The sequence below is a fragment of the Cyprinodon tularosa genome, unplaced genomic scaffold, assembly GCF_016077235.1.
Source record: "Cyprinodon tularosa strain WSP-4 unplaced genomic scaffold, ASM1607723v1 ctg348, whole genome shotgun sequence".
Taxonomy (NCBI): domain Eukaryota; kingdom Metazoa; phylum Chordata; class Actinopteri; order Cyprinodontiformes; family Cyprinodontidae; genus Cyprinodon; species Cyprinodon tularosa.
The window spans coordinates 425,725-450,186 of record NW_024039061.1 but is presented as its reverse complement, the minus strand read 5'-3'; the positions used below and the strand labels follow the sequence as shown (position 1 = coordinate 450,186).

General features: G+C 36.3%; 1 protein-coding gene across 1 annotated transcript; it reads right to left on the bottom strand.

The window, feature by feature from the left end:
• Positions 1–3,640: 3,640 nt before the first annotated feature.
• zgc:162730 (uncharacterized protein LOC564559 homolog) lies at positions 3,641–6,221 on the bottom strand. The gene is made up of 2 exons (XM_038294906.1): positions 6,071–6,221; positions 3,641–5,894 (listed from the first exon to the last, which is right to left on the bottom strand). Exons 1-2 carry the CDS (start codon positions 6,101–6,103, stop codon positions 4,683–4,685), a joined length of 1,245 nt encoding a protein of 414 aa, XP_038150834.1. The 5' UTR covers positions 6,104–6,221; the 3' UTR covers positions 3,641–4,682.
• Between the last annotated feature and the right edge of the window lie 18,241 nt (positions 6,222–24,462).

The following is a 24,462-nucleotide window of genomic DNA, read 5'->3' as shown; positions in this document are numbered from 1 at the left end:
AGCCTTAAAAAACTGCTGACTCAAAATCCTTTCCTTACGCCCTTGTAGATGAAGAAAAATGTTAATCCTCTAGAATTTGAAAGATTTGCTGAGATTTTTCCTCATGAAACATTTTATTACTGTGTTTAACCTAGAAGGACTTATAGATTAAAGTTTATAGTACAACTTTTTAATTTTCTAAAACTTTTATTTAGCCTATTCAGACCACTCTTTAATAAATTATCTTTAACATTAGACTGTTTGCTTTGAAAAGGCTTGTCTGAGTGCATGTACAGGGCTTAAGATCAGGTGACACGGGTAAAGTCTATTTTGACAGAAGCAGCTTTGTGGTTGATTATTAACAGCCTCTCAGAGGGAGGTGATAGGTAGTCTGTGTTAAAAATGATCAGGTACAGAATGTAAGGTGGAAAAAAAAAGTTAAATTCAGTCAAGAATTAAAAATTCTAAGCAGTTCAACATGATCTATTTTACAAAAGAATGCACATTTTTAGCGGTTGGTTAAATGTTCAGCTTTGTGGAGCTTTCAGACATCACCCTGTTGTTCCACGTTTAAAAAGTCTGGTTCCGTGAACCGGCTGGTAAGTTAATGTTTGTGAACAAACACATGCCAGTTTTTTCTTTTTTTCTTTTCTGGTCTTGCTGTTTACACTATGTGGTCATTGTCCGTCACCATGGCAACACATCCTGCTATTGCTTGAAAGGGGAACTGGGTTTAAAGACACAATGTGCAATTGTAGCTCAAGCTAAGGTTTACTTGGGGTCCAGTTTTAATCAGTTTCTTAGGAAAATCTGCTTTCCTCATGTATGTCTGTACTTTAAGAAGATGCAGTAAATCAATTTAGAATAAGACTGTCTCAGCAGTTTTCACAGCACAGCTGATAATGGGATCAAGTTTTGATAAAATGTCTTTCTTGTTTTATTTACCTAATGATAATATTATAAGATAGAGAAAGAACAATGACAAAATGGAAAATTTGGTTTATTTATATAAAAATACTAATGAAATAAGATATTTAGGTTGCTTTGTTACTTCTTTTAAGGGAATCCTAATTCTTTCTTGGTTACATGTTAAAGATTCAAACAGTTATTATTTGAAAGAAAATATCATAACTGAGTCTTAAAAATCAAATACTAAGAATGGATTTCCTTGCCCTGTGATGGACAGACAACTTGTCCAGGGTGTACCCTGCCTTTCGCCCGTATACTGCTAGAGATTGGCACCGGCCCCGCCATGACCCTGATGGAATAAGCGGGAGAAAATGGATGAATGAATGGATACATTTCATACCCTGAATGTCGAGAGGTTTGAAAACCTTCAAATTTTAATGTGTTTTCCAGCTGTGAAGTAAGAACGCAATAATACAATTGGCCATTTTCACAAGTAAATATATGTGGATCGAAACCTTTCCACTTTAGCTCTGAAAAGAAAAGCACTGCCTTAGTCTTTAAGAGCAATGCCTTTGCAAGCAGCAATGCCTCGGACAGGCCTCGGAGCTGCACCAAAACTCAGTATCATCCTATTAGCGTGCTACTCCAGGCTGGGTGACAAATAAAGCAATTGTGATTTACATGTTTTCTACCAGGATTGCTTTGATTTAACTCATTCAGTGATAATGCCACCACCATCTTTTCTGTCAGGGATGGTGTGATCATGGTGATGTGCTATGCTAATTTGCATATAGCCAATTGTACTTGTTGCAAAAAGTTTTGGCTATGTTTTATAGTTTTGCTCCAACAATGACCACTTTCTTGAGACTTTTTCATGTAGCCCACATTCATGGTGATAGATTTGTACCTGAACTGTGAGTCTCTACAGCTCTTCCTAAGCAACCACAGGGGTCTTCTCTGCTTCTCTGATTAAATCCCTCCTTAGACAGCCTTTTAGTTATGTAGTTTTACAAATTTGGATTAGTTTGAAGTCATGTCAGACTCTGACTAACTGACTAAAAAGTGCTCTGAGAGATGTTCCAAGCTAAGGGAAATTGTTTTCTAACCTCAATCAGCTTCCAGGTTCACATCTCTACCTTTTACTGATCTTCTATGTTCCTCTGTCTTTGTGATGTTTTACTGAAAATATTTTCAGGAATGATCTATAACAAAAACTCTGAGGTCTTCAGAGAACTGCTGAAGGTTGATTTATAAACAAGAGATCTTTATTTACTGCCCATAGATTATTGAAGATCGGCACCAGCGCCCCATGACCTTGATGAATAATTGGATGGACGGATGCATATTGACTAATTTTAAAGGCAGCTTGTTTCACAGGATTTGTAACTTCTCAGAATAACAAGCAACTTCACATGGAAGACAGTATTACCAATTTAAAAGTGAAACATTTCAAGGTTATGAGTACACTCTCAGTGTTCTGTGTTCTTACAACATAGAATGATGATTATGAATGTGAAAGTGATTGTAGGCCAGCTTAAATGGAGCGCAGAATTGTTATTGAACTGTGAAAATGACTAAACAATTGTACAAGAACACCTTTGACATAAGGTTGCGCAACAGGATTTCAGTTTAGTATCATAAGCGCAAGTTCCTTGGCTTTCTAAAAAAAATCATCTTGCATTTTCTAAAGAAACATAATTCCAAATCCCTTCAACAGTCCACACTGTATCATGCAAAAATGCCTTAAAATCTCTGTCAACAATCAGACCCACTGAATGTCAAATATTCATGCAGTGCATACTTCACACGATGTACACACTGATTTAAACACTGCGACTTCTATGGGAAACAAAAAATCTATGACCATGTAAAACACGTTGCACTATCATCTGTCCAGTCAGAGTGGCAGCTCCTAATATGTTCAGCTCAAAACTTTTGTTTCCTCGCTTCGGCTACCAAAACGCTGTTAGTGTGCTGTTGTGGTTGCACAACACAGTGCCTCACATGGAAAATAAAGTGGAAGTTGCAACAGGGTACTTTTGTGAACTTCTGCTTAACATCTGAATGTCTTGCACAATCTCTAGAACATTGAGCTCACGAGGCAGAACAGATCAATCAAGATTGGAAGATGGAAATGACAGCAGCTGACTTGTTTCCTGGGAAAAACAGCATGTTGTGTAATCCAGTTATGTTCACTTTATTAAAACTGGGTTTTAGCACATTTTTAAGCATGAAAAAAGATGGGACTTGTGCTGCTGAGGGTTATACTGTGAGTCAGTATACTGTGGCTACTGTTTGATAATTTAGCTCTATATAAAGTTCGAATATTTCAGTCAAAATAGGAGGAAGAGTAATAGCCTCTGCTGTCAGCAACATGAGGGGAGGATGGTTAAATATACTGGTTTTAGTAATTTTACATAATTACTTAAAGCCTAGTTTATCCTTGAGAAAGCTGAGTGTGACTGTAAGAAATAAGTAAAAACTGTTTCTAAAATGTTTTTCTAAAATGTTAGAGAACAATATGATCTAGGGAAGCAGCCAGGTAATTTCAACTGTTGTATAGAAAAACAAACTAGCTACATATTTTCCTTTAGGGAAGTTTTGCTTTTGTGTGTTCGTGGCTGACTCAATTTTTTTCCCCCTTTTGTCTGTGTCCCAATTTACAGAATTCCTTATTTCATGTAGAGCGTTTAGTAGCCATGTGCAAATTAGAGAACCTACTGATGTAAATCAATAAGAAGACAACAAAAAGTTTTGTTTATTTAGGAATTTATTGCTTGCTTTCAGGCAATTAAAAATATAATATTCTCTTTTTCTGTTTTTTTTTTCTCCTCACATTGGCATTTCAGAGAGTTGGAAATATCTCTCCATAAATAGAAGTACAAAACACATAGTTTATTTTCTTTTAAACATGAATAAATACAATAAATACATTAGTTTAAGTTAAACAACAAGAGCCAACCAATAACCATATGGAATACTGCGGTGTTCCCTGAACCAGGCTGTCAAACAAACAAGGGGAGAAAAAAAACAAAACAAAAACAATAAATGGTGTGCAATTAACAAATGAGTAAATATGACAGAACATTTTACAGAATCAAACACCAGGAAAGCATGTCAGGATACAGATATTCAGTTCACAACTCAACAATCTATTAGCATACTTTGATCCTTCAGTATTCTGCAATATTTACTTGCACCCCAAGTCTTGATAAAAGAAAAATAAACTCAAACACCCTTACATGCATTCTTGTACAGTCACTCTTTTCATACACACTGAGCAGAATTACAAATGAAGCTTTGGTTGAATGCTACTGGGACATTTTCCCCATTTGAATTAGCTGTAAAGTGCATATAATAGACACATGTCAGGTCTTGCTGATTAAGGCTACTGAATCAAATATACTGAATCAAATATACTGCTTGTGGCACAAAGGATGGAAAAGTCTTTAAGGCACAGGCTTTGAGGATTATCACTAAAAAAAAGACCTTTTAATAACCACTGATTTGTAATGTGCCAAAATATGTGCTGGTAAGGTGAAAACCTGCAGAGGAGGTAATTCTCTTGGAAGACCACATACAAAGATCTAACAGGCTAAGCTAAGATTATAAAAGTAAAGTCTGATAACATTTGAGTTCTAAAATTATCTTAGTATGTGTAGTTTGTAAAAGATAAGTTCTAGAAGTGTTATTAAGTTGTCTTGTTCTGAACAGTTTTAAAAAGAGTCAGGAAATGGAAAAGCTACGCAAGTGTCATAGTCCTCTTTTCGTCGTCCCATCTGACATTTCTTTTTTTAGTCAGACAGGGACAAGCGCTCAAACACAGTGAGCCGCTTGGTGGACCCGTCGAAGGTTGGAGACTCGGTCCCGCTGGAACTGCTGCTGCTGTAGCTGTCCTCCAGGGAGTCCTCAGAGGAGAAGCGCTGTAGTCCGGTGGGCCTGCTAAAACCCCCGGTACTGGCAAGACCAGGAAACAGCAGGCTGTTGTCCTGGTCCACCGTGCTGGAGAAGGATTTGGTTTTGTTACTGGTAAAATTATTTCCATGGCCACACATGCAGCGTGTGGGCTTTGGTTCAAGGATGAGAGGAATGTCTGCAGTACTGGTGCGGGTCTGGTGGCTGCCAAACTGGAATGCAGATGTCTCCCTTTGCATGGAGTCTCCATACACTGGGGAGAGGAGATCAGGGGGAGGAGGGGAAACTGAAGGTGCCCGAGTGAATCCTAGGTTGGGGTCATTTAAGAGCGAAGGGAATGACGGAGGAGAGGAACTGCGAGCAGGCCCCATGAAGCCAGCAAAGCTGACACTCTGGCGAAGCTGGTGCCGTGGGTTGTGGACGCCAGAAGGATTTTTCTGCTGCTCAAATTTAGCCGATGATAGGAGACCACCACTGATTTTCTCCTCATGGATGAAGTGACAGCGTGAGCCGTAAGGACAGTAGCCGAAGTTGTAGAAGGTTCTGCAGGGTTCGGTCTTATATTTAGGGTGGCGGTAAAGTCCTCTCAGTTCGGCCTCACCGTGGGCAAACTGACACTTGCTGCCATACTTGCATGTTCCACTCTCCTGGTATCCACGACACAACTCAGTCTTGTAACGGTTAGAGGAAAGCATTGGTGGTACCTGAGCTTGGAGGTTAGATGCGGGAGGAAACCCCGGTGGGGGGGCCACTGTAGTAGCAGAGCTCAGGGGAAAAGACTCCAGACCTTTAAGGTGTCCGATTGAAGGAAGCAGGCAGCTGCTGGGCTCGGTCAGACTCATGGAGCGGTCAGGCCGGAAGTTGAGCTGTTTTGTGTTGGAAACTTGTGTCCCCTTCCAGATGGGTGACCAAATAGAACTGCCATTGTCATCATCGTTAACATGCTCAGAGCTCGAGCTGAGGCTCGAGGAGGCAGGATGGGAGGAGGGGCAGAAGAAGGAGGTCGATCGGCTCAGTCGGTTTTGCCCTGGGATTTTAAGCTGTGACTGTGGCAAGAGCTGGTCTTCATTCAAGGCCAAGTTCATAAGGTTCTGTAAAATAGTTCACTCAGTTACCAAAAAAGCATACAGACTGTCTGTAAAGTGATACATATTGACTCATATTAGAGCTGACAGGAACAAAAAAAACTTCTGGATGTATTTTTAGAAGTTCAGAAAACAGATCAACACAGAAAGAAAAAGAAAGAACAACTTATGATTTCACTTACTTTTGCGATGATATCGTCAAGCATATCGGACATGCTGTATCCTTTTGGCTGTACCAAGAAAACTGAGCTCTGATCCTTGGTTCAGTGTTAAATGAAATGCCTGCGTGTAGAGTTGGCTTGACTCTGCATTTCAAAGGCCTTTTTATGAAGGCTGATGAACTCCTCCCAGAACGGGTGGGGTTTCCACAAGTTGTTCCCGGATGATCCTCCTTCTCTCAACCCCCTTCTCCTCCCCCTTTAGAAAAAAAAAAAAAAAAAAAAAAAGACGAAAGAAAACTGAGTACTTTTAGCCAGCTGTGTGAAATCTTTCAGTTTCATAGGTATGTGAAGGCAAAGTGCCTTATTTGCATAGTTCTAGTAGATACTCTGCCTCAAGGGCAAAACAAAACCAAATGTGTTTATGCTCTAACACATACAGTGTATAACCACAAACTTCCTGGAAGAAGATAAATACCCCCCACTTGGTCTTATATTTTAACAATTTGAAACACTTAAGCTCAAAGAGAATGACCAAAAGTCTGTTATGATCAAGCTATTCATTTCTAAGTATATCTAAACCTGTACACTCAATCATATGTTTACAGTATGTAACCTCGTATATTCCAGTGACTAATACTACACTTTTGGGAAGTGTGGTAAGTGATCACACAATGTATAGTTTTTTTTCACTCCCAAAGTGAGCAGATGATATTACAGTACACTTGCGTTTACGAGAATATATCCTCTTGCTATATCTTCTGGTTTCAGTGATGATTACATTAGAACTACAAATGAAGCTATTGACTGGTGCAAACCTGTGAACAAAACATGAGTTAAACATTCTTAAGATTTTCATATTTTAAACCACATAGGGCTGTTGTAATCCTTTTACTATTGTACTGCTTAAGTACAATAAATTGTTAAACATTCCACACACATTTCTTTTAACTTCTGACTTGATCAAACGTATTAAATTTTCTTCAGAAGTCTCTAGAAATAGGCCTACTGTAGATCTATTTTCCCCCTAAGATTATTTTGTAGTTGTTTTTACGGAAATTGTCCCGCTTTGAAGTACGGGGCCTACAGTGGAAACGTTTCAGTCTTTGTCTTTAAATGTCACATATCAGATTATGTATTCACCACAAACATTATGTTTGCAGATGTTCTGAAATTTTTTTTGACATAAAAAATTATAATTTCCCCCAAACTGTTTTTTTCAGCTTCTCCTTTACATACCCAATAAAATAAAAATCAAAGCATTCAGAGTATTAATAGGAGCAGAAAAGCAGCAATATTTTGTTGTTGAACACACTGGTTTTAGATAATACATTTGCTATAGGATTTAAAAGAATCATATAACACAAGTGCATCATGTAACTACTTCAGTGGTTAGCTAAATAAGGACTAATAGATAATCAGTTTTTTAGTGCTATTTATTGTATTTATGGAGTTTAATTTTAAGGTATATGGTGTTTATTCTGTTAATTAATTTAACTTAGTAAACTGTGAATTCAAGGTTTGTACCAAATTGTGATTTCTCCCTACAGTGGAACCCCTATAGAGGCGAATGAAAATCCTGCCACGTGAAAGTTTTTCTGTGTTTTTTTAAAAACAACAACTATTTACGTACTAGGTTTTAAATTTAGAAAGAAAACTGACCTCGCATGCTCTCTACACTGACACGATGATGTACTGACATCATGATCGAGGCCAAACAAGCTTCTCATGTTCAGCTAATAATATTTCCAGCTAGATATAAATAATACTGTTATATTATAAGCCTGCAGAAATATATGAGCCTGTCAACAGCGAGCGGAAAATTTTGACCTCCTCTTTAGAATTATTTCTCTTTCACTTGTAAAGGCAATTTGCGTGGATACTTGGGAAGCAAAAATACATTCTTATGTGTGTCTGTATGTTTACATGATGATGTGGTTATTTTGATCCCCATGGTTTTGCTGTCTCTTGCTACATTTGGAGGGAGTTTCTCCAAAACAGGGAGTGGCATACACAGAAATGTTAGTGCAAGAGTTGCTGAGGGCATATGTGTGTATTTCTTTCCTTTGTGATTGGGTGTGCAAGGGCTCGATTTTTTTTTCCCAAATGGCTGTTTCTTCCATGACTTGTTTTAATTAATATAATATAACATGTCAGGGCTTGATGACAGAAGTGAGCTGATGTGCAATAAAGAAATGTTGGAAATACAATGTAATCTTCCACTTTAAGGTCTATTTTTCTTCTTAACTTAAAGTTTATTATTTGAATTGCAGTTCTAGGTGATGCATATTTTAAAATATGAATTAAAAAAATGAATGCATGTATGAGCAATGCATTTTCAATAAAAAAAATACTTATCTATTTGCCATAATAAATGTCTAAGTAAAATAATGAAAAAAACAAACAAAACATAATCGTGTCCTGGCTAGACTTTCTAATTGGGCTTCAGCACACACCCAATTTTCATCTACCTTTATCAGTGTACTCTCACTGTGTACTTAGATAAAACTGTTACTGGCTGGATCATTAACCAAAGAGTCTTTTTTCTGCCTTGTCAGTCACGTAGTATCTGCTTTTAAACAGAGCTGACTCAAATGCCTTAACATCTGTGGTTAAAAATATACACAGTTCAGTACATTTTAACTTATCCATGGTTAGATCATCTCAACCTGTATACTAGGTCTAAGGTCTTTGCATGTGTGAAAGGTGGTTTTAAAATATTTTATATGTAACAGTCGTTTACCAGCAGCTGAGTTTGCGTTGACATGTTCAGCAGAAAACTATGATGCCAAGATGATTCAAATAAAAAGGCGTCACACGTCAAACTTTAAAACATTTCCCTACAGCCCTGTACATGACAGACTGAAGAGAGACTTTTAAGGTTAGAGATGTGTGTAAAGTTTCCTTTCTGACTCTATAAGACTTGTGGTGGAAATATTGAGGTTTTTGACGATTTTAACATGTTCTACATACAAGTGAAAACGTAGAAATGACATGCTGATGAAGGTTCTCAGTTCTCAGGGTAGAAATGACATATTTTGAAGCCAGACTTTGTAATTTGTAGCCACTGGGGTTCTAAACCTGTAACTTACAGGTATAGCAGCCCTGAAACTAACGGGCAACCCTGCACTGCCGTAAAGCAGCACTCTGCACCACATGAATTATTCAGAGATAGATCAGACCCACGTTTTAGAGGAGAGCAGTCTGCACAGAGCGTTAATGCGTGCCATGTGCTGTACGCTGAGATGAAAAATAATTTAAAACATCTCAAATGAAGTTATTAGACCAAAAGTTACAAAATGTTACTTAGAAAAAAAAAAAAAAACGATTAATGAAGCTGCACACATGTTTTACATTCAAAAACAGGAGCTGCTGACTAAAACCAAGGTAAGTTCTGATACATTGTATTTAAACCAAAAAATACCATCAAGATGAATGGATTTTTAATGATACCTCATGACCTGAAATAACACAAAGTCCACGTTACAATCAATAAACCTCTCTGACACATTGATCAGCTGTGTATTTGATCAATCCTCTGTTTGCACTGATTGGATTTTTTTGTTAAAGTTCAACCACACTGTTATTGTCCAATAATGTATTAAACCCACCAGAACAAGCATCTTGAAAATAATTCTCCTAGTTTAGAATAAAGAAAACTCTGCATACCCAGTATTCTATACTTACCGGTAGATTAGATGACTGAATTTACAGTTCTATGAAATTACTGTAATAAAGCTAATAAACAAAGTTTCAATAAGGTATTTTGTCCATATACAAATCTCTACCTGGAATTGAAATATGAAAATCTTTATCTTTTCTCTTATAGTGTTTGATAAAATGTTGGGTATAATATTTCTATCTCACAGCCAAACAGCATTTTAAAATAAATAAGAGTAAAAGACATTTCTTTGAGAGGAAAATTGAAACTCTTCTTAATATTTCAGTTCTTTTTTTCATTCCTAGACTTCACTACAAACAAGTGCACCTATATGAGAGGAACTCAGGGAAAATTTTTAGGCCTGTGACTCACCATTAAGTCTAAAACACCAAGTCATGATCACATGGCCCTTGATGACAGGTAGGCTTAGTCAACATTGAAGGAGACACCGTGTGGCCACTAAGGTTTCCCTTCTTGCAGAAACAAAATGACCCTACCGATAATTGTACTTGCATCATGTTTTACAACAGCACTGAGGAGAAAATTTGAGGTGTTTTTTGGTTTGTAATCTCTTTCAAACCTCTTACCTTAAGACCCTTATAAATACAGTTTGGCCAGTCTTTGCCGACATTAACTAATACCTTGCAAATATTTAACCATACCCTGCACATCATCGCTATGGTGACATGCCAAACACTGAAAACCTAAATGAGCACAGGTCAAATAGTTACTTAGCAACAGCTGTGGAGCAGGTTTGTCAAGCTAATAAAGATGTCACAGAAATATGAGCCTGAGCTGCTAATACCTTTAAATTTACTGGATGATTCTGGAAAAGAAAAAGAGGGAAAGAAAAGGGATTCTTACTGCAGAAAGTGAGTCAGTGGTTTAAGTGAGCAGCCTGTGTTGAAGCTGGGATCGGGGGAAAGTACCCTGCTCTCCAGACCTCTGGCACTCTTATATGACACGTAACCGATGCAGAGGCTTCTGTGTGGGAAGCTTAACAGGTGGACTGCATTGGGACCAAATTTCATAATATAAACCTCATTTTCAAAATATGCAGACTTTAGTGTAGATATAGAAAATTATTTAAATCTACCTATAATTGGTAGAACAGATCTATTTAAGAGTTCAATTTTGCTTCTGTTGCCTTCAGTTTTGTCTCCGAAGACACACGTGTTCAGAAAATTCTACACAACAGATTGAATGCAACGTTTTAAAAAATATACAATGACAAATCTTTAGATCAGTAATTCAACACTGTGTTTAGTTTTTTTAGGCATACTTCATCCTATATTTTTTTCTTTAATTATTTTTGTTTAACAAACAAACATCTGTGACAAATGCAGCTGTTGTGTCATGTATTTAAGCTCTTCTTGCTTTTTCTTCATGCGATCCTGATGTGATGTTACCATTGTACCCTGTTCCTTGTTTGATTTCTAAATGAAATTTTGTATTATTTTTTATTTAGGCATTGGGCTTTTAGAAGCCTTTTTCTTCAGCCCACTCGTTTTGAACAGAATAAAAAAAAAAAAAAAAAAAAAATGAATAAATATGTACAGTATCAAGATTCAATGATGAAACACATTTGTCTGAATAATTGTACGTTTTAAACATAACAACCTCATGCCAAGTATTTTTTAGGATTTTTAAGACCACATCCCTACATTGAAAACTATTGTTGTTGGTCTGACGGTTTATCAGAATCACCTTAAATTTGCAGGTTTGCCACAAAATCAAGTGGTTTTACTTTGGTTCTGCTTTCCTCTTATTGTCAACATTAAAAATATTGAATATAACACATCCCCTTGGGGAACAGTGGGCTGCCATGTGCGGCGCGCAGTGAGCCGCACATGGCAGGGTCTTGCTCAGGGACCCAGACTGCTGAATGTGGGGATCGAACCGGGTACTTGCAATCTTCTCAGAGCACAAGCGCACTGCTCTAACCACTAGGCAAACACTCCCCACTTGCACAGAAGAAGAATAGAATAGAATTCAACTTTATTGTAATTACATCGTCACAAGTACAAAGCAATGAAATTCACTCTCTGCTTTTAACCCATTCCTTTGGGGAGCAATGGGCTGCCATTGTGTGGTGCTCATGGACCAGTGTGGAGTTAAGGGTCTTGCTCAGGGACCAGGAGTGGCAGTCTGGAAGTGGGGTTTGAACTTTAAACCTCTGGGATCCAATCTCAATGCCCTAACCACTAGGACACCAATCCAGCTTGGGAGAAGAAACTGCCTTTGTATCACCAAGAATAAAAACCTAAGCAGTTTATGTGCTGGATATGTGGGCTCCATGCAGAGACATTAGCTGTCCTTTTTCTGACCTTAGACCTGAATCTAACTTAGCTAGGCAGATTGATAATGTGCAGCTCTTAAGTTTAGTTTTACGCAACATAATCCTGCGACTGCTCCTGTCATATCTGTTTAGCAAAAGCAAGGAAATTCAGCAGAACCTTCCAAGGTCCTTATTGATAGAAGTGACACCTGGTACCTTCCTACTAAAGACTGGTTTTGCTCAATCGTGGTAACAAATAAAAAAATGTCAGCAGACGGCATGAAAAAGGAAACCAAAACAACGTAATGCCAATAAACTCTGCCCGTTGTTTGTCAAATATGAAATAATAGAATCTGACAAAGCAGATGTGACAGCAGCAGCTACAAGTGCGTCCTTCTCCACTGCCGTGTTTATTTTGGTTCACAAGAATTCAGCTTGGGTTACTACAAGTCATAAATTGACGGAATTTCAGTCCTTTCTGCAGATTTAATCTTAATCTTAAATATCATGTTTTCATTAACTGGAAGTTGAAGAATAATGAATCCTGGAAAAAAATGCTTAAAAACCTATGAGTAATTATTCCACAGTATATGTGTTTCACTTAGTCAATTTAGTTATTGAAGTAAACATTTCTAAAATAATACAGATAGATGTATTTGAGTGAAACCCGTAGTAAACTGTGGTTTCTTAGGATTTGAAGTAGTTATTTATTCATTGCGTCTTCTTATCTGGCAAACTTCTGATGACTAATCATTATCTCGTTATTCTCAGCAGATTACTGGGTTGTTTCTGGCTCATATGTCAGAGAAGTAGCTAATGATGGGGCAGTTTGGCTCTCGCTTACTCATGTCATACTCACGTATATTTAAAGATATCGTTTCAATATTATCTTCCGATCAAAACAGTTAGGAACTTTACTGTAACAGTGAATTTACATTTTGACTGTTGACAAAAGCCATTACCAACGCTAATCATGAGTATATTGACCCCTTTAGCTGTCGGTTACAGCTAAAACCATATATTTAAATGCTATCTGACACAAATGACACATTCAATCCACTTGAGGTTACCAGAATTATAGTTTTTTTGCCAAATAAACAATTAACTTTTGCACATGATACCTTGAAGGTGTCCCCACTAGAAAATATGACTTTTTCATGTTAAAGCTTGTGTGTTGGTGTCAGGTTTCAGTTCAAACCGGCAATACGACAATATGGGGTGTAAAAGCGGTTTTGTCTTTTTGGTGAAACTAGAAAAACACACAGTGTTGCTCTCTCCACAGAGTGTGTTTGGTCTGCATAATTGATTTATGTAATTCGTAGAAGCGTCCTTACAGTACTAAGCCCGTCTTGTTTTTTTTTTCCCGATAGTTGTTTTTCCGATTCCAGCAATCAGGGACTCACCTGATCTGCAGTCAGTGAGTGTCATTGCTTGTGTAATTTTTAACAAGTTGTATTAGAGATGGGTATGATGGTAAAGACATCATGGCAAACTGCTAATGTTGCTAATGATACTTTCATATGAACATGCAATACATACAGAAGTATGTACAAAATTAAGTACAAAATATGTGTACTCTAATGAAAAAAGGGGTAATAAAAAGGGTCTGAATCAACATTTTAAAATCTTTTTTTTCTAAATATCATACATTTTAAATGCTAATTCAAAGTTATAGAGGTGGATTTTTGCGAATGTTGTTGTATTTCCATCTTTAATGGCATCTTGCAATATAAGCTACTGGAACCAGAATTTCCCTGAAGGAATAATCCCATGGGATAAATAAAGTTGAGTCTAAATCCTGGCATACACTGTAGATAGATTTCGACATGTTGACACAGAGCTGACTCTCAATGTAAGAAAAAAAACACATGTTGGCTATTTCCTGCAACCAAAACCAAAAATCCAAATAAATTAGTCTATAAATAAATCTGTAGCAGAATTTCTAAAATGCATAAAAATCAATAAAACCAACTAAAATGCAATGTGCAGATTCACATCATCTGGCCAAGTATTAAGAGCCAAGGAAAGGACTTCCAAAAGTGTTTGAAGAGTTGCACAGATTTCTACCATCAACAAAAGCAGAAGACAAGGAAAGTATTCAGGTAGCAAAACACTTGCTATTGGCAGAGAATAGAGAGTGAGAACTGAGTTACACTAAACCTCTGAACGGTACAGAAAGCACAACTGAAACCCTAATCCAGTTGTGTAAAAAGCATAATTTCACCATAAACTTTATAAAATATTGACAGGGTCATCAAAAGAGTAGTTATGAGGAGTCTAATGAAGGGGATTAGGACATTATCACAGCAGATACAGCTTTTCCAATGAGGACAATTGGTAATGCAATTTACCAAAATTGCTTCTATGCAAATTCTCCGCATGAGACTGCATTGCTAAAGATTAAGCACATAGAAATTGACCTAAAGTTTGTGATGTAGAAAACAGATGAGCGAATACTCTTGTCTGGTCAGGCAAGGTCAAAGCCGTTGTCTATATGATAAGAAAACAGAGGACAACATATTTTTTGTCTGGAAAATGGTTTTTTCTCACTGCTTTGGAGACTGAATATATAACCACTCATCAATTTCACATTTGAGATCCACCAACGTAATCCTTTATGAAATACCCTTAGTTTAGAAAATTGGTAAAGGAAAGATTACAGAAGTAAATCAATCGGATGTAAATTGGAATACATCTTAAAGATAAAATGTCACTCACTGCTTTTAAAAAGATTTGTATCTATTCATACCCCCTCCACAATTTAAGCCCTCGATAATACCGCTTTGAAAATGTCCGAGTTTTCCATAAAGAAAAGAAAAGGTTAGAGAGGTCGGTGAGCATGTGAAGAAGATTAACATGCCTATAAGCTTATGTTTTACAATCTGTGACTGGTAAACTGGTTAAACTCATGGGATATCAGAACCCAAATTGGATTGTTTAGGTTTAAATCATACATCATTCAATTAAATTAGGATATTTTGAGTAAAAAAAAATAAAAATCTTGCTTACATCATGCAATAACTGGAACAATCCAACTGAGCCTGTTGGATTTAGAAACAACATAAGCAGAACCACCTGTCTTACTGCACAAACTATGCTAAAACATTATAAAAAGCAACACATGATTATTAAATTGTTACAATATTATGACAAATGTATTGACATCAATCAGAGTGGAATGTGTTACGGTCTTTTTTTAAGGCTTTAGGACTCCAGTGAGCAGGAAACATTGTCCTTCTTAGTAGTCATCAGCGTATAAAAATTAGAAGAAGAGTGCATTAATGTCATATCTAGTTTACATTAAAAGAACCAAGAAGAAGGATTGAAAACACTGCTGGCCTTACTTCATTTATGATCAGTGTGCAGGATTCAAAAGAAAACATGACTTGAAAGACTGGAATCTGTGGGAGCGTTCCAACGTGCAAACCACTGCTGGTTAAAAAGAGCATTCACTGGAATTATCTTTATGATCCTTAAAAAAACCTTTGGAACATTAACTATAGAAGGTTGCCTTATTTATCAAATTTATCAAATCATTACCCCAAGATAATTAACTACTAAATTTAAACCAAATACACAGCAGATTACAGATCTAAATAAAGAGCAAAAGAACACAGTTACTGTTTTATTAGTAACATTATCTATATTCACATAAAAACATGGATCCGGATCATATACAAGTGTATATATGTATTATATGTGTATTTGTCAAATGTAAACAAACCAAAATAAGGCCTTTGAATCATTCTCATGTCAGATCAAATTTGACAGAATATAAAGCTGAGATTTTAGCTATTTGTTAACTGTAAGAAATACATTTTAAGGTCAAGAATAAAACAGAAAAGTTTAAAAAAGTTCTAAACAAATTTTATTAGTGTATTCTTCAAGCCCAAAGGCATTTCTGCCGTACTTCCTGTATCAGCAGGGGAGAGTGGTTTTGGAGGAATTTCTTCTGCGAGCAAAACAGTCGTAATTATATTACTGAAACGGCTGTGACTGTAATCTTGGTTGATACCACACACAATTAATGCTGAGGTTTTCCAGTGTGTAACTCAAGAGCTGTTATCTGCCTTTTTCTTTGGCAGTGTGAAATGGTGCATTTCAATAAAAAATACAACTTTCATATACCACAGTTTATAGAAAGTATTTCTATTCTGTAGCAGAGAAAGGTAAGGATTTAAACATAAACATACAACTAGAATAAATGTATCCTAAACAACTTGGTTGAGTGACTGACTGAAAAAGAAAAACCTAGTCAAGCACTTCTGCAAGAGAAAATTATATGAGTTGTGTTACAACGAATGCAGTTGTCAGAAAGCAAGGTATATTTAGAATGCCAGAAAAGGTCTGCCAGTAGCTCAGGCTGAAATATAATGCTATGTTTCATATTCTGTGACCTGTTACCTAAATTATCAAGTGGAGGGTATTTCCCTTTCGGTAAAGAGTTGAGTTTGAAATTTCCTTTCACCAAGGCAAATCCATGGCTGGGATTTCGTTTTTGCAATTCAGGGAAATGAATACCTAGAAATGTATGCATTTAAAAATTTTGTGCAAACAAGTAATACTGTGAGTACGTCTTGTACCATTTGAAATTGTATTAACTGACCAATGACCAACAAATAAACTATGCATAACTGTGAGGTGAAAAAACAATTATATGTTTTTAAGAATTTTGGTTCTCAAAGAGGTAAAGTGTATGACAAACAAGGGGAGGATAAATAAGGGCATTAGCCAGGATGCCAGTGGTACCTTGGAGGAGCTGCAGAGATCTACAGCTCAGGTGAGAAAACTTTTCATCTGACAATTATTAGTCATTTGCTTTAGAAATCTGGACTTTGTGGAAGTGTGGCAAGCGGAAAGTAATTTCTAAAGAACCTTGCAAAATACATAGTGAACATGTGAATTTAACTGTTTTGTTGAGATAAGACTTAATGGAATAGTTCAGATCAAAGCACATCTATGTGCATGACATTGTAAACTCCTAAACCTTATTGAGAAGCCGTAGCAGGATTTTTAAAAGATTGGATGATAGGTGTTATACGTTGAGTCTTACTAGGTTTCCTCTAATTTGCAAAGATAACTGGTCAATAATTTTCTATAGATGTGCTAAGTTGTCACAGACATGTCGCCAAATCTGTAAGTGTATCTACAGGTGATTCTGGAAGGTACTGAACCAGGATACAATTACTTAACAGAACTCTTCTGAATGTTAACATGTTTGGACTCTCTCTGGTGGGGCTGATTTATTTGCTGTGTTTTTTCTATAAACAAAGCTTAAAGGAAAATCAGATTTCCAGATATCTTGGTTAAAGGAAATGACTGACTTGTTTTGCTCATCAAAATAGCCAGAGTTGAGCCCTACATACTCTGACATGTTAGGAAACATGTAGAGGAATTGGGTTGAAGGAAATTAAAACAGACAAGACAAAGTTGAAACTACAGTATATTTATAATTTTTAGCATTTCTTTATTCCATTTCTTATTTCCCACAGTACATCTGGAAATAGGTGTTATTTTAAGTAGGAACAGTCTTTCTGAAAATTTCTCTCCTCCTTATATTTCCCTTTGGGCTTTTCCAGAATAGAGCAGCCCTCTTCCTTCTAACACGGAAATTCAGACAGAGTGTAGAAAACCAGAAAAATGAGGGTAGGAGAGAATGACGGGAAGCCAGGGTAGGAAAATGAAACAAAATGTTCTCAGCTTTAAGCTGGAGTGGCTGCCAGGAAATGAATTTGGAGTAGTAGTGAAACTAACGCCGAAAGTCGGTGAAAAGAATTCCAAAACCATTAACACCCTAGTTGTGCTTTGGAAAATTGCATATTTCTTACATTATGGATAAAGCTAAACCAATAATGCAGATGTCTTCTTTGAGCTAAGAAAATATAAGTGAAAAGTGAAGAAGATATGAAAAACACAAAGCTGGGGAAAGACAAGAATGTTTTCAAATTTCTTTTGGCTACCGCAGAATGTTGGTAGCAATTTCAAACTTGGAATTCCTTCATGATACACTTTGTAGCCTCACAAGCATTAAATCACGGCTCTGTAACTGTTTGAAAACCAGGGAGCAAGGATAAACATGGTAACACACTAAAAACAGCATAAATGTCTAAAAAAAGGAATAATTTGAGCTTAAAAAAAAAAACACCCTTATTTATTTTATCTTAGGTGATATTTCATTGCCATGTATAATAAGCGACTAAAGTATATATAATTTAAGTAGGTTAAAGTGTTGTGTAAAGGATGTAATTTTAGTAATTTAGATTTTCCTACAAATTAGACCAGTCTGATGTTCAGTGATAAACATATATGACTGTTTTTAGATATTTTGTAAGGAATGTCAGTTATTTTTGTACCTTGGAATATTTTGTCACACAAAGGAAGAACTCAAACACTGTTATTAGACATTAACAGGTAGGGGACAGGCTGCTTTTGTTACTCAGTAAGCTCTGTACATTTGCAATGTACTTTGTTCACTGGTATATTGTCTGGCAGCTTATGAACACTTTAGATATTGCTTAAATTGCTTAAAACTTTAGAGGTTGAACTGCTACTCTGTGATACAGGGCACTTGTTCATTCTTAAATACGACCGTTTCTTCATAATATGTTAGTATTAGTCTTCAGAGTCTTCAGTCTCTTTGCCTATAATTCGTTAATAATCAAGTTACTGTCATTAAAAAAACCTGCAGGGGGCATAAGAACCTGAAAACTGTATTTTTCTGAAGGTTTAAGTATTAGTTTAAGCAACAAGATTTTGTGAATTTTAGGTTTATATCACAATCTGGTTAGGATTAGTAAATTCTTAGTCAGTTTAAGTCGGATTAGCTCCACCTATCATGTTTTGAAGCAAGTGTTATGTTAAAGGAAGTACCAACACTGCATTCTTTATACATAGTAAAACAGCCTGGTATTTCCAGCACTTTCTTTAATGTTTAATTAACAAGATACTAAACTACCTGAATAGTATGAATTAACGTACCCTTTTCTTTCTTTTAGCATATGTATTTTTAGGAACATGTTTTCTCAGCATAATTGCAGAATCATGTTCAGCCAAAATAAGATGAAGGAATACATCTAAACCAATTAAGGCAACACTATATGTTTTGAACCAAGCTTTACCTAATTTGACATACATTAAATAATTTTTCGGGTTACCATATAACACTTGGCATGTAGCGACGCTCCTTGCAGACTACCCTTCTTCAAAAACTCACCCATGAAACCTAAATGGGTTGGATCTGTTACTCAATGGGTTATAAACCTAAAGCGTCAATTTAAAGCAGTCTGATTCTAAAAAGTTGTGTTAGGCAACAACGCAGATATGACACACACATGTTTTTAGTTATTTAAAATTGAATCTAAAGCAGTTAATATTATCTTGTATTACAGGTGACGCCATGACTTCTCAGTTTGTTGGTGCAATGCGGTCTTCTATCAAAATAAAAAAATAGGGAGACTTTAATTTTGCATCATTGCAGTTGTCAGGTAACCTGGCAGAAGCCAGATTGATACGTGTAGAGTTGAGTTAAGTTCTACGTTATCAATCTTTGATGGCAGCCGTTCAGTCTGTCTGTGAAAAGGAGGGACGTTTATTACAATACTTCAAGCTGATTGGGTGAAGTGCCAGCCTTCCATAATGAGCTTTCAGCCACTTTTAGCAGCAAATCTTGATGTTTTCACAATTAGCGGAGTAGACTGATCAATCAAACTTTTCCAAATCCTGTTGGAAGAAAAGCACAGACATCTTTCCCATCTACAAAAGCACAAAGTGCTTATCTTTGCTCCTTTTTTAAATGAGAAATTGTTGCTATTTTAGCTAAAATCGATTCCCTTGCAGTATCGACAAGTGAGTCATCCAGTGTAGCCATGTTTGTAATGCCCTCCAGACTGCCATTATTCCTACATGTGCGGCACCAAAAAACATTACTGGCAGTTCATTGATCAGACTCGCTGGTAGTTAGGAGACGGACGTATTAGCGGGAGTCTTTCAAGATGGATTTGTTGTGAGACTGAAAACTCAGAACTCGCGACAATCCAGCTTGCAGCTCAAGGTTAGTTTTCAGTGGCCTTCGGGGCACTAAACCTGGAATTTACAGGCCTAGCTCCCCTTGTGGATAAAAGTTAAACAGTGCTGCTTTGAAGAGGCATTACTGAGTTGTCTAATGATACTGCCACCTGTGGTCAAAACACAGAGCTGTTGCTCGTTCTCATTGCTTGTGCTCGTACTGAGAGTACCTTGCCACTGAACTTGATGATGGTTGCTTCTGAGTATCAATCTTGAGTCTAATGCTTCCATTGTTTGCTAGGTTCAACCCATTTGACATGAACAGGCTTGATGTCATATCTGCAGACACAGTGCGGGAACTTGTGATGCAAAGTAAATTAAGGAATATATACTACAGGCTTACAGATGCATTGCCAGTGAACTACTGAGTTGTTAGTCGGCTTATCAAATTATGTTTAAGTTGTAAAGGGTCAAAAAAAAGGTTATTTTAAAGACATATTTTAGTAAAAAACTAAGTAAAATGTCCCTAAAGAATAAAGGTACAGTAAGGCTTGTGGAAATCATTTTAGCTTTTTAAATTTTTAAAAACCACTCTTGAAAATACTTGCCAAAAGCAAATTTGGAGGAAAACCCTTAAAGAAAACAAACTGTTCAACGTTTTAATATATAAGTATCTGTTGTTTTGAAATACAACAGGTAATACATGTATTCCATTGGAACATAGATAATAGAAGTAACACCATTTAATACTTTATAATCCTCCTTGACGTCATTGAAAACCGGCTCTGTTCATCTTGATCCCATATCGTCTTTTATCTTCTAGTTGTGCTTTGCTACGTGCCAGACTCAGCAGATAAAACCCATGACGTTTCTAACCTTTATCCACTTTAACTGGCCCAGCCCCTCTGAGTGTATGCCAGAGAAAAAGCTCTGGCATACACTTTCTCTCTGTCTCTGCTGCCTCTTTCCTGTTTCTTTAAAAGGAAAAGAATTTTCCTGACTTGAGCAGCACACTCACGCAACGACGAGCCAAAAAAAAAAGGAAAGGGGAGTTTTTCAGATGTAGCTTGGATACAGATGTAATAATATGCAGAATATAACAAAATTCAAATTATTCTCTACCTGCGTCACTGAAGCTTTTTTCCCTCAGAGTTCACACGTGCACCGCAGCTTCTGACACACAGGATTTAATATTAGTTTCAGTTGGTTATCATTTTTGTTGTAATTTTTCAGATTTGAAAGAAAATCTTAGTTGCTACTTGTTTGTTAGTTGCTATAGTTACACATTACCACCGATTGTTTGAGTTAGACTGCTAAAAGCCACAATTATGGCTACTACTTCTGCATTAAAGTTACACCACTTGCGTTTTCTATTACGTCGCCGGTAGATTCAGATTCAGACGTGTTGTAAAGCTTTAGAGCCATGCAGACAAATATTTTTTTTATAAATATATATAAATTTCTAAGCAGAAATTAAAAATTCTTGCGATACTCATATTCCTTACTTGATTATTAAGAAATCGTGAAAATAAGATCAGTAAATTATTATTAAAGACATACTAGGTCATTAATCCAACTTATTTGTGTTTCCATACATGATGTTTTTTAATACTATAGCAGTGTTTTTTTTCTCCATTTATCGATAGATCTGTTCCAGATTTGTCTCTGAGTTTTATTTATTTTAATTAATACATTTATCCAACCTGCCTGTGGGTTTTTGGTCTGCTCACCTCATGTCCTGACAGATAAACTGAGAAAAGAAAAGAAAAACTGCTTGTCTACCTTATTAAGATAGAAAGCATGCAATGCTCTTTGGGGGATTAAAGTTTTCTCAGCCAGGAAAACCTGGTACGGGTTACGCTAAACCGCTTTCATTCTTAAACCACGTTTGAAGAACTCATGCATCCGAGTCTGCTTTGAATTTCTCATATGTAGATTGAAAATTGTGTGCTGTACCTACATATTCTTCATTTTTACATTAATGGTCCCTCTGGATTAGATATGTAGAACAAAAATAGATAATATGGCAAACTTTAGCTATAGAATTAGAAACATCTAAAACTGAAATATTGAGAGGAACTCAATATTTTCTGACAAATTGTTAACGATCCATTCTTATATATGCAGCACGGACAAGATTACATGTGGCTTTGAAATCTGTGATGTCAGGGTTTTCCCTTTTAAATTAATCTAGAAAAGCCATAAAGAGTGTTTATACAGATGGAAAGATTCAAACACATTTAACACACAACCATATGTTTTCACAGAATCACACCTAAATAAATAAAGCTACCAAGGAGATGAATTATAGACCGAGACACTGAAACCCCTCTGTCCTCTCTTCTGCTCCCACAGCTCTCTCAGGTACACTTTGTATTTCCCACTACGCCATTACCAACACACACACAACCATGGCTGCAGCCCTCTCACACAAACAGTACATCCAAGCCTCATTCCTCATATTTTAAAGACGCTCTTGTGAGTTAAGTGAGACAATACAGAACTGTAAAGATGCGGCAAGAAGGTTGTCTTTGTGCATGTCCATGTAAGTGTCTAATTTCAGATGGATGCTCAAAACACAAGATCATGTTTGTGTGTCACATTCCAGATCCTCTGTGTAAACCCAAATGGAGCAAAACAGGCAATATGTAGCACACAAAAAGGTGGTTTTATAAACATAAAAAAAAAAAGTGATTTCAACACATCATTTAGCAAAGATGTTTCACTGTTGAGTTTAGTGTTCTTAAGGAGCAGAATAATGAGATAACATGACTAATCAACCCAGGAGGCTTTTTGGCAACGGACCCAGCAGTGTTTAACATTTCTCTATAAACAAAACGTCCGTTAGAGCACTGATTCCCAAACAGGGGTACACGTACCCCTAGTATTCCATGGGTGCATTGCAAGGGGTACGTGAAAATATTTTATTTATTAGGTAGTAAAATAAAATAGGGCTGAGATCTGTTTTACTTTCTGAGGACCCAATTGAAAACATTAAACAAAATTTTGTCAACCAAAAAGTTAATTTTTTCAGATATGTTTGAGGTTACCTTCATCTTTATCACACAACCAAACCAAGCAGAGGAACAGACTGAATGTAGAGAACAGTCTGGGATCAGCTGTATTTCACACTGAGCTATCAGCTCATTAAATCAGCTCAGGTGTCTTAATGAAAACAAAGTAAAACTAATTAAGTCAGTCTGATTAATTCCCAATTCATTAAGTTTAAATGTGGTTATAAGGGAGTTACTCAGACGAGCTCCAGTTTTATAAATACAGGTCTATAATATAATTTTATTTTGTATTTATTTCGATTCGTTACTAACTTCCAGGCAACATATTTATGTTGTTTTCAAGTTCAAGTTAAAAGATTAAGTCAAATCAGTTATTGTATGTTCCAATTTTGGACAATCATCAATACTTTTAAACAAGAGGAGTATTCATGGTAAGATAAAATGCCCAAAGGGGCACATGGGTCAAAAAGGTTGGAAAAAAACTGCCTTAGACTGCAGGAACTGTACCCTTTTCTCCTCCAACTACATTACTTAAAAACAAACATATTGCAGGCCAACTGTAGGTTTTTACACCAACATAATCAAAGAAAATGATTAAATGTTATGGGGAGCATGCAAGTTATTTTGAGGGTTTAGAGATAAACGAGAAGTTTATTCCATTCCAAGAAAAGCTAAATGGTGTCTTACAAAATGTAAAGGATGGATAAAAGGCTGCAAGAGATGTTGTGATCAGATGACACTACAGTGATCTAACGGACTATTTGTTATGGCTGTAAGTAACAGCAAAAGATCTTGAATAATCTTCCAAATGTCAATATTACATGGTATGCCTAATGGTTAAAGGGTAATACTTAAAGTTAGTTGTGATCTGTTTTGTGTATTTCCTATAAAGATATATGTTGCAATATCTGGTTGCATAGTTTTGCCTATACTCATCAATACAACACAGGTTTTGCAAAAACCATTTAGTGGTGGTGCAATATAACACGTTCGCTATACTCTTAGCCAACAAGACTATGTGCTTCTCATTATTCTTCAAACAAGACTTGGGTTTTAACAATGATTTTTTCCATGGTTTCCTTCAAATCTCTGACCTGAAATACGATTTGTTAAAAAAAAAAATATGACTATCTTCTAACAAATTAAATTTCTGCCACTTTATACTTCAGGTAAATGTAGTTACAGACATGTTGCATTAGTAGTTTTCCTATTAGAAGTTTAATATAATGCTCTAGGTTTAGTTTTTTTTTGGGGAGTACCTATAATCACAATATCCCCTTTATATTGTGAAATGAGAATATATATTTCCATTATTATTTACAAGAAAGTGAAAAAAAAAAAAGCGGTAAATGAAAAATATTTTTGATTTGGTTTACTGTTAAGGTATCTGTTGTCATCAAAGTCTTTGTGTTTGTTTATCAAGCTTGGAAACATGTTCCAGGGTGTACCCTGACATTGC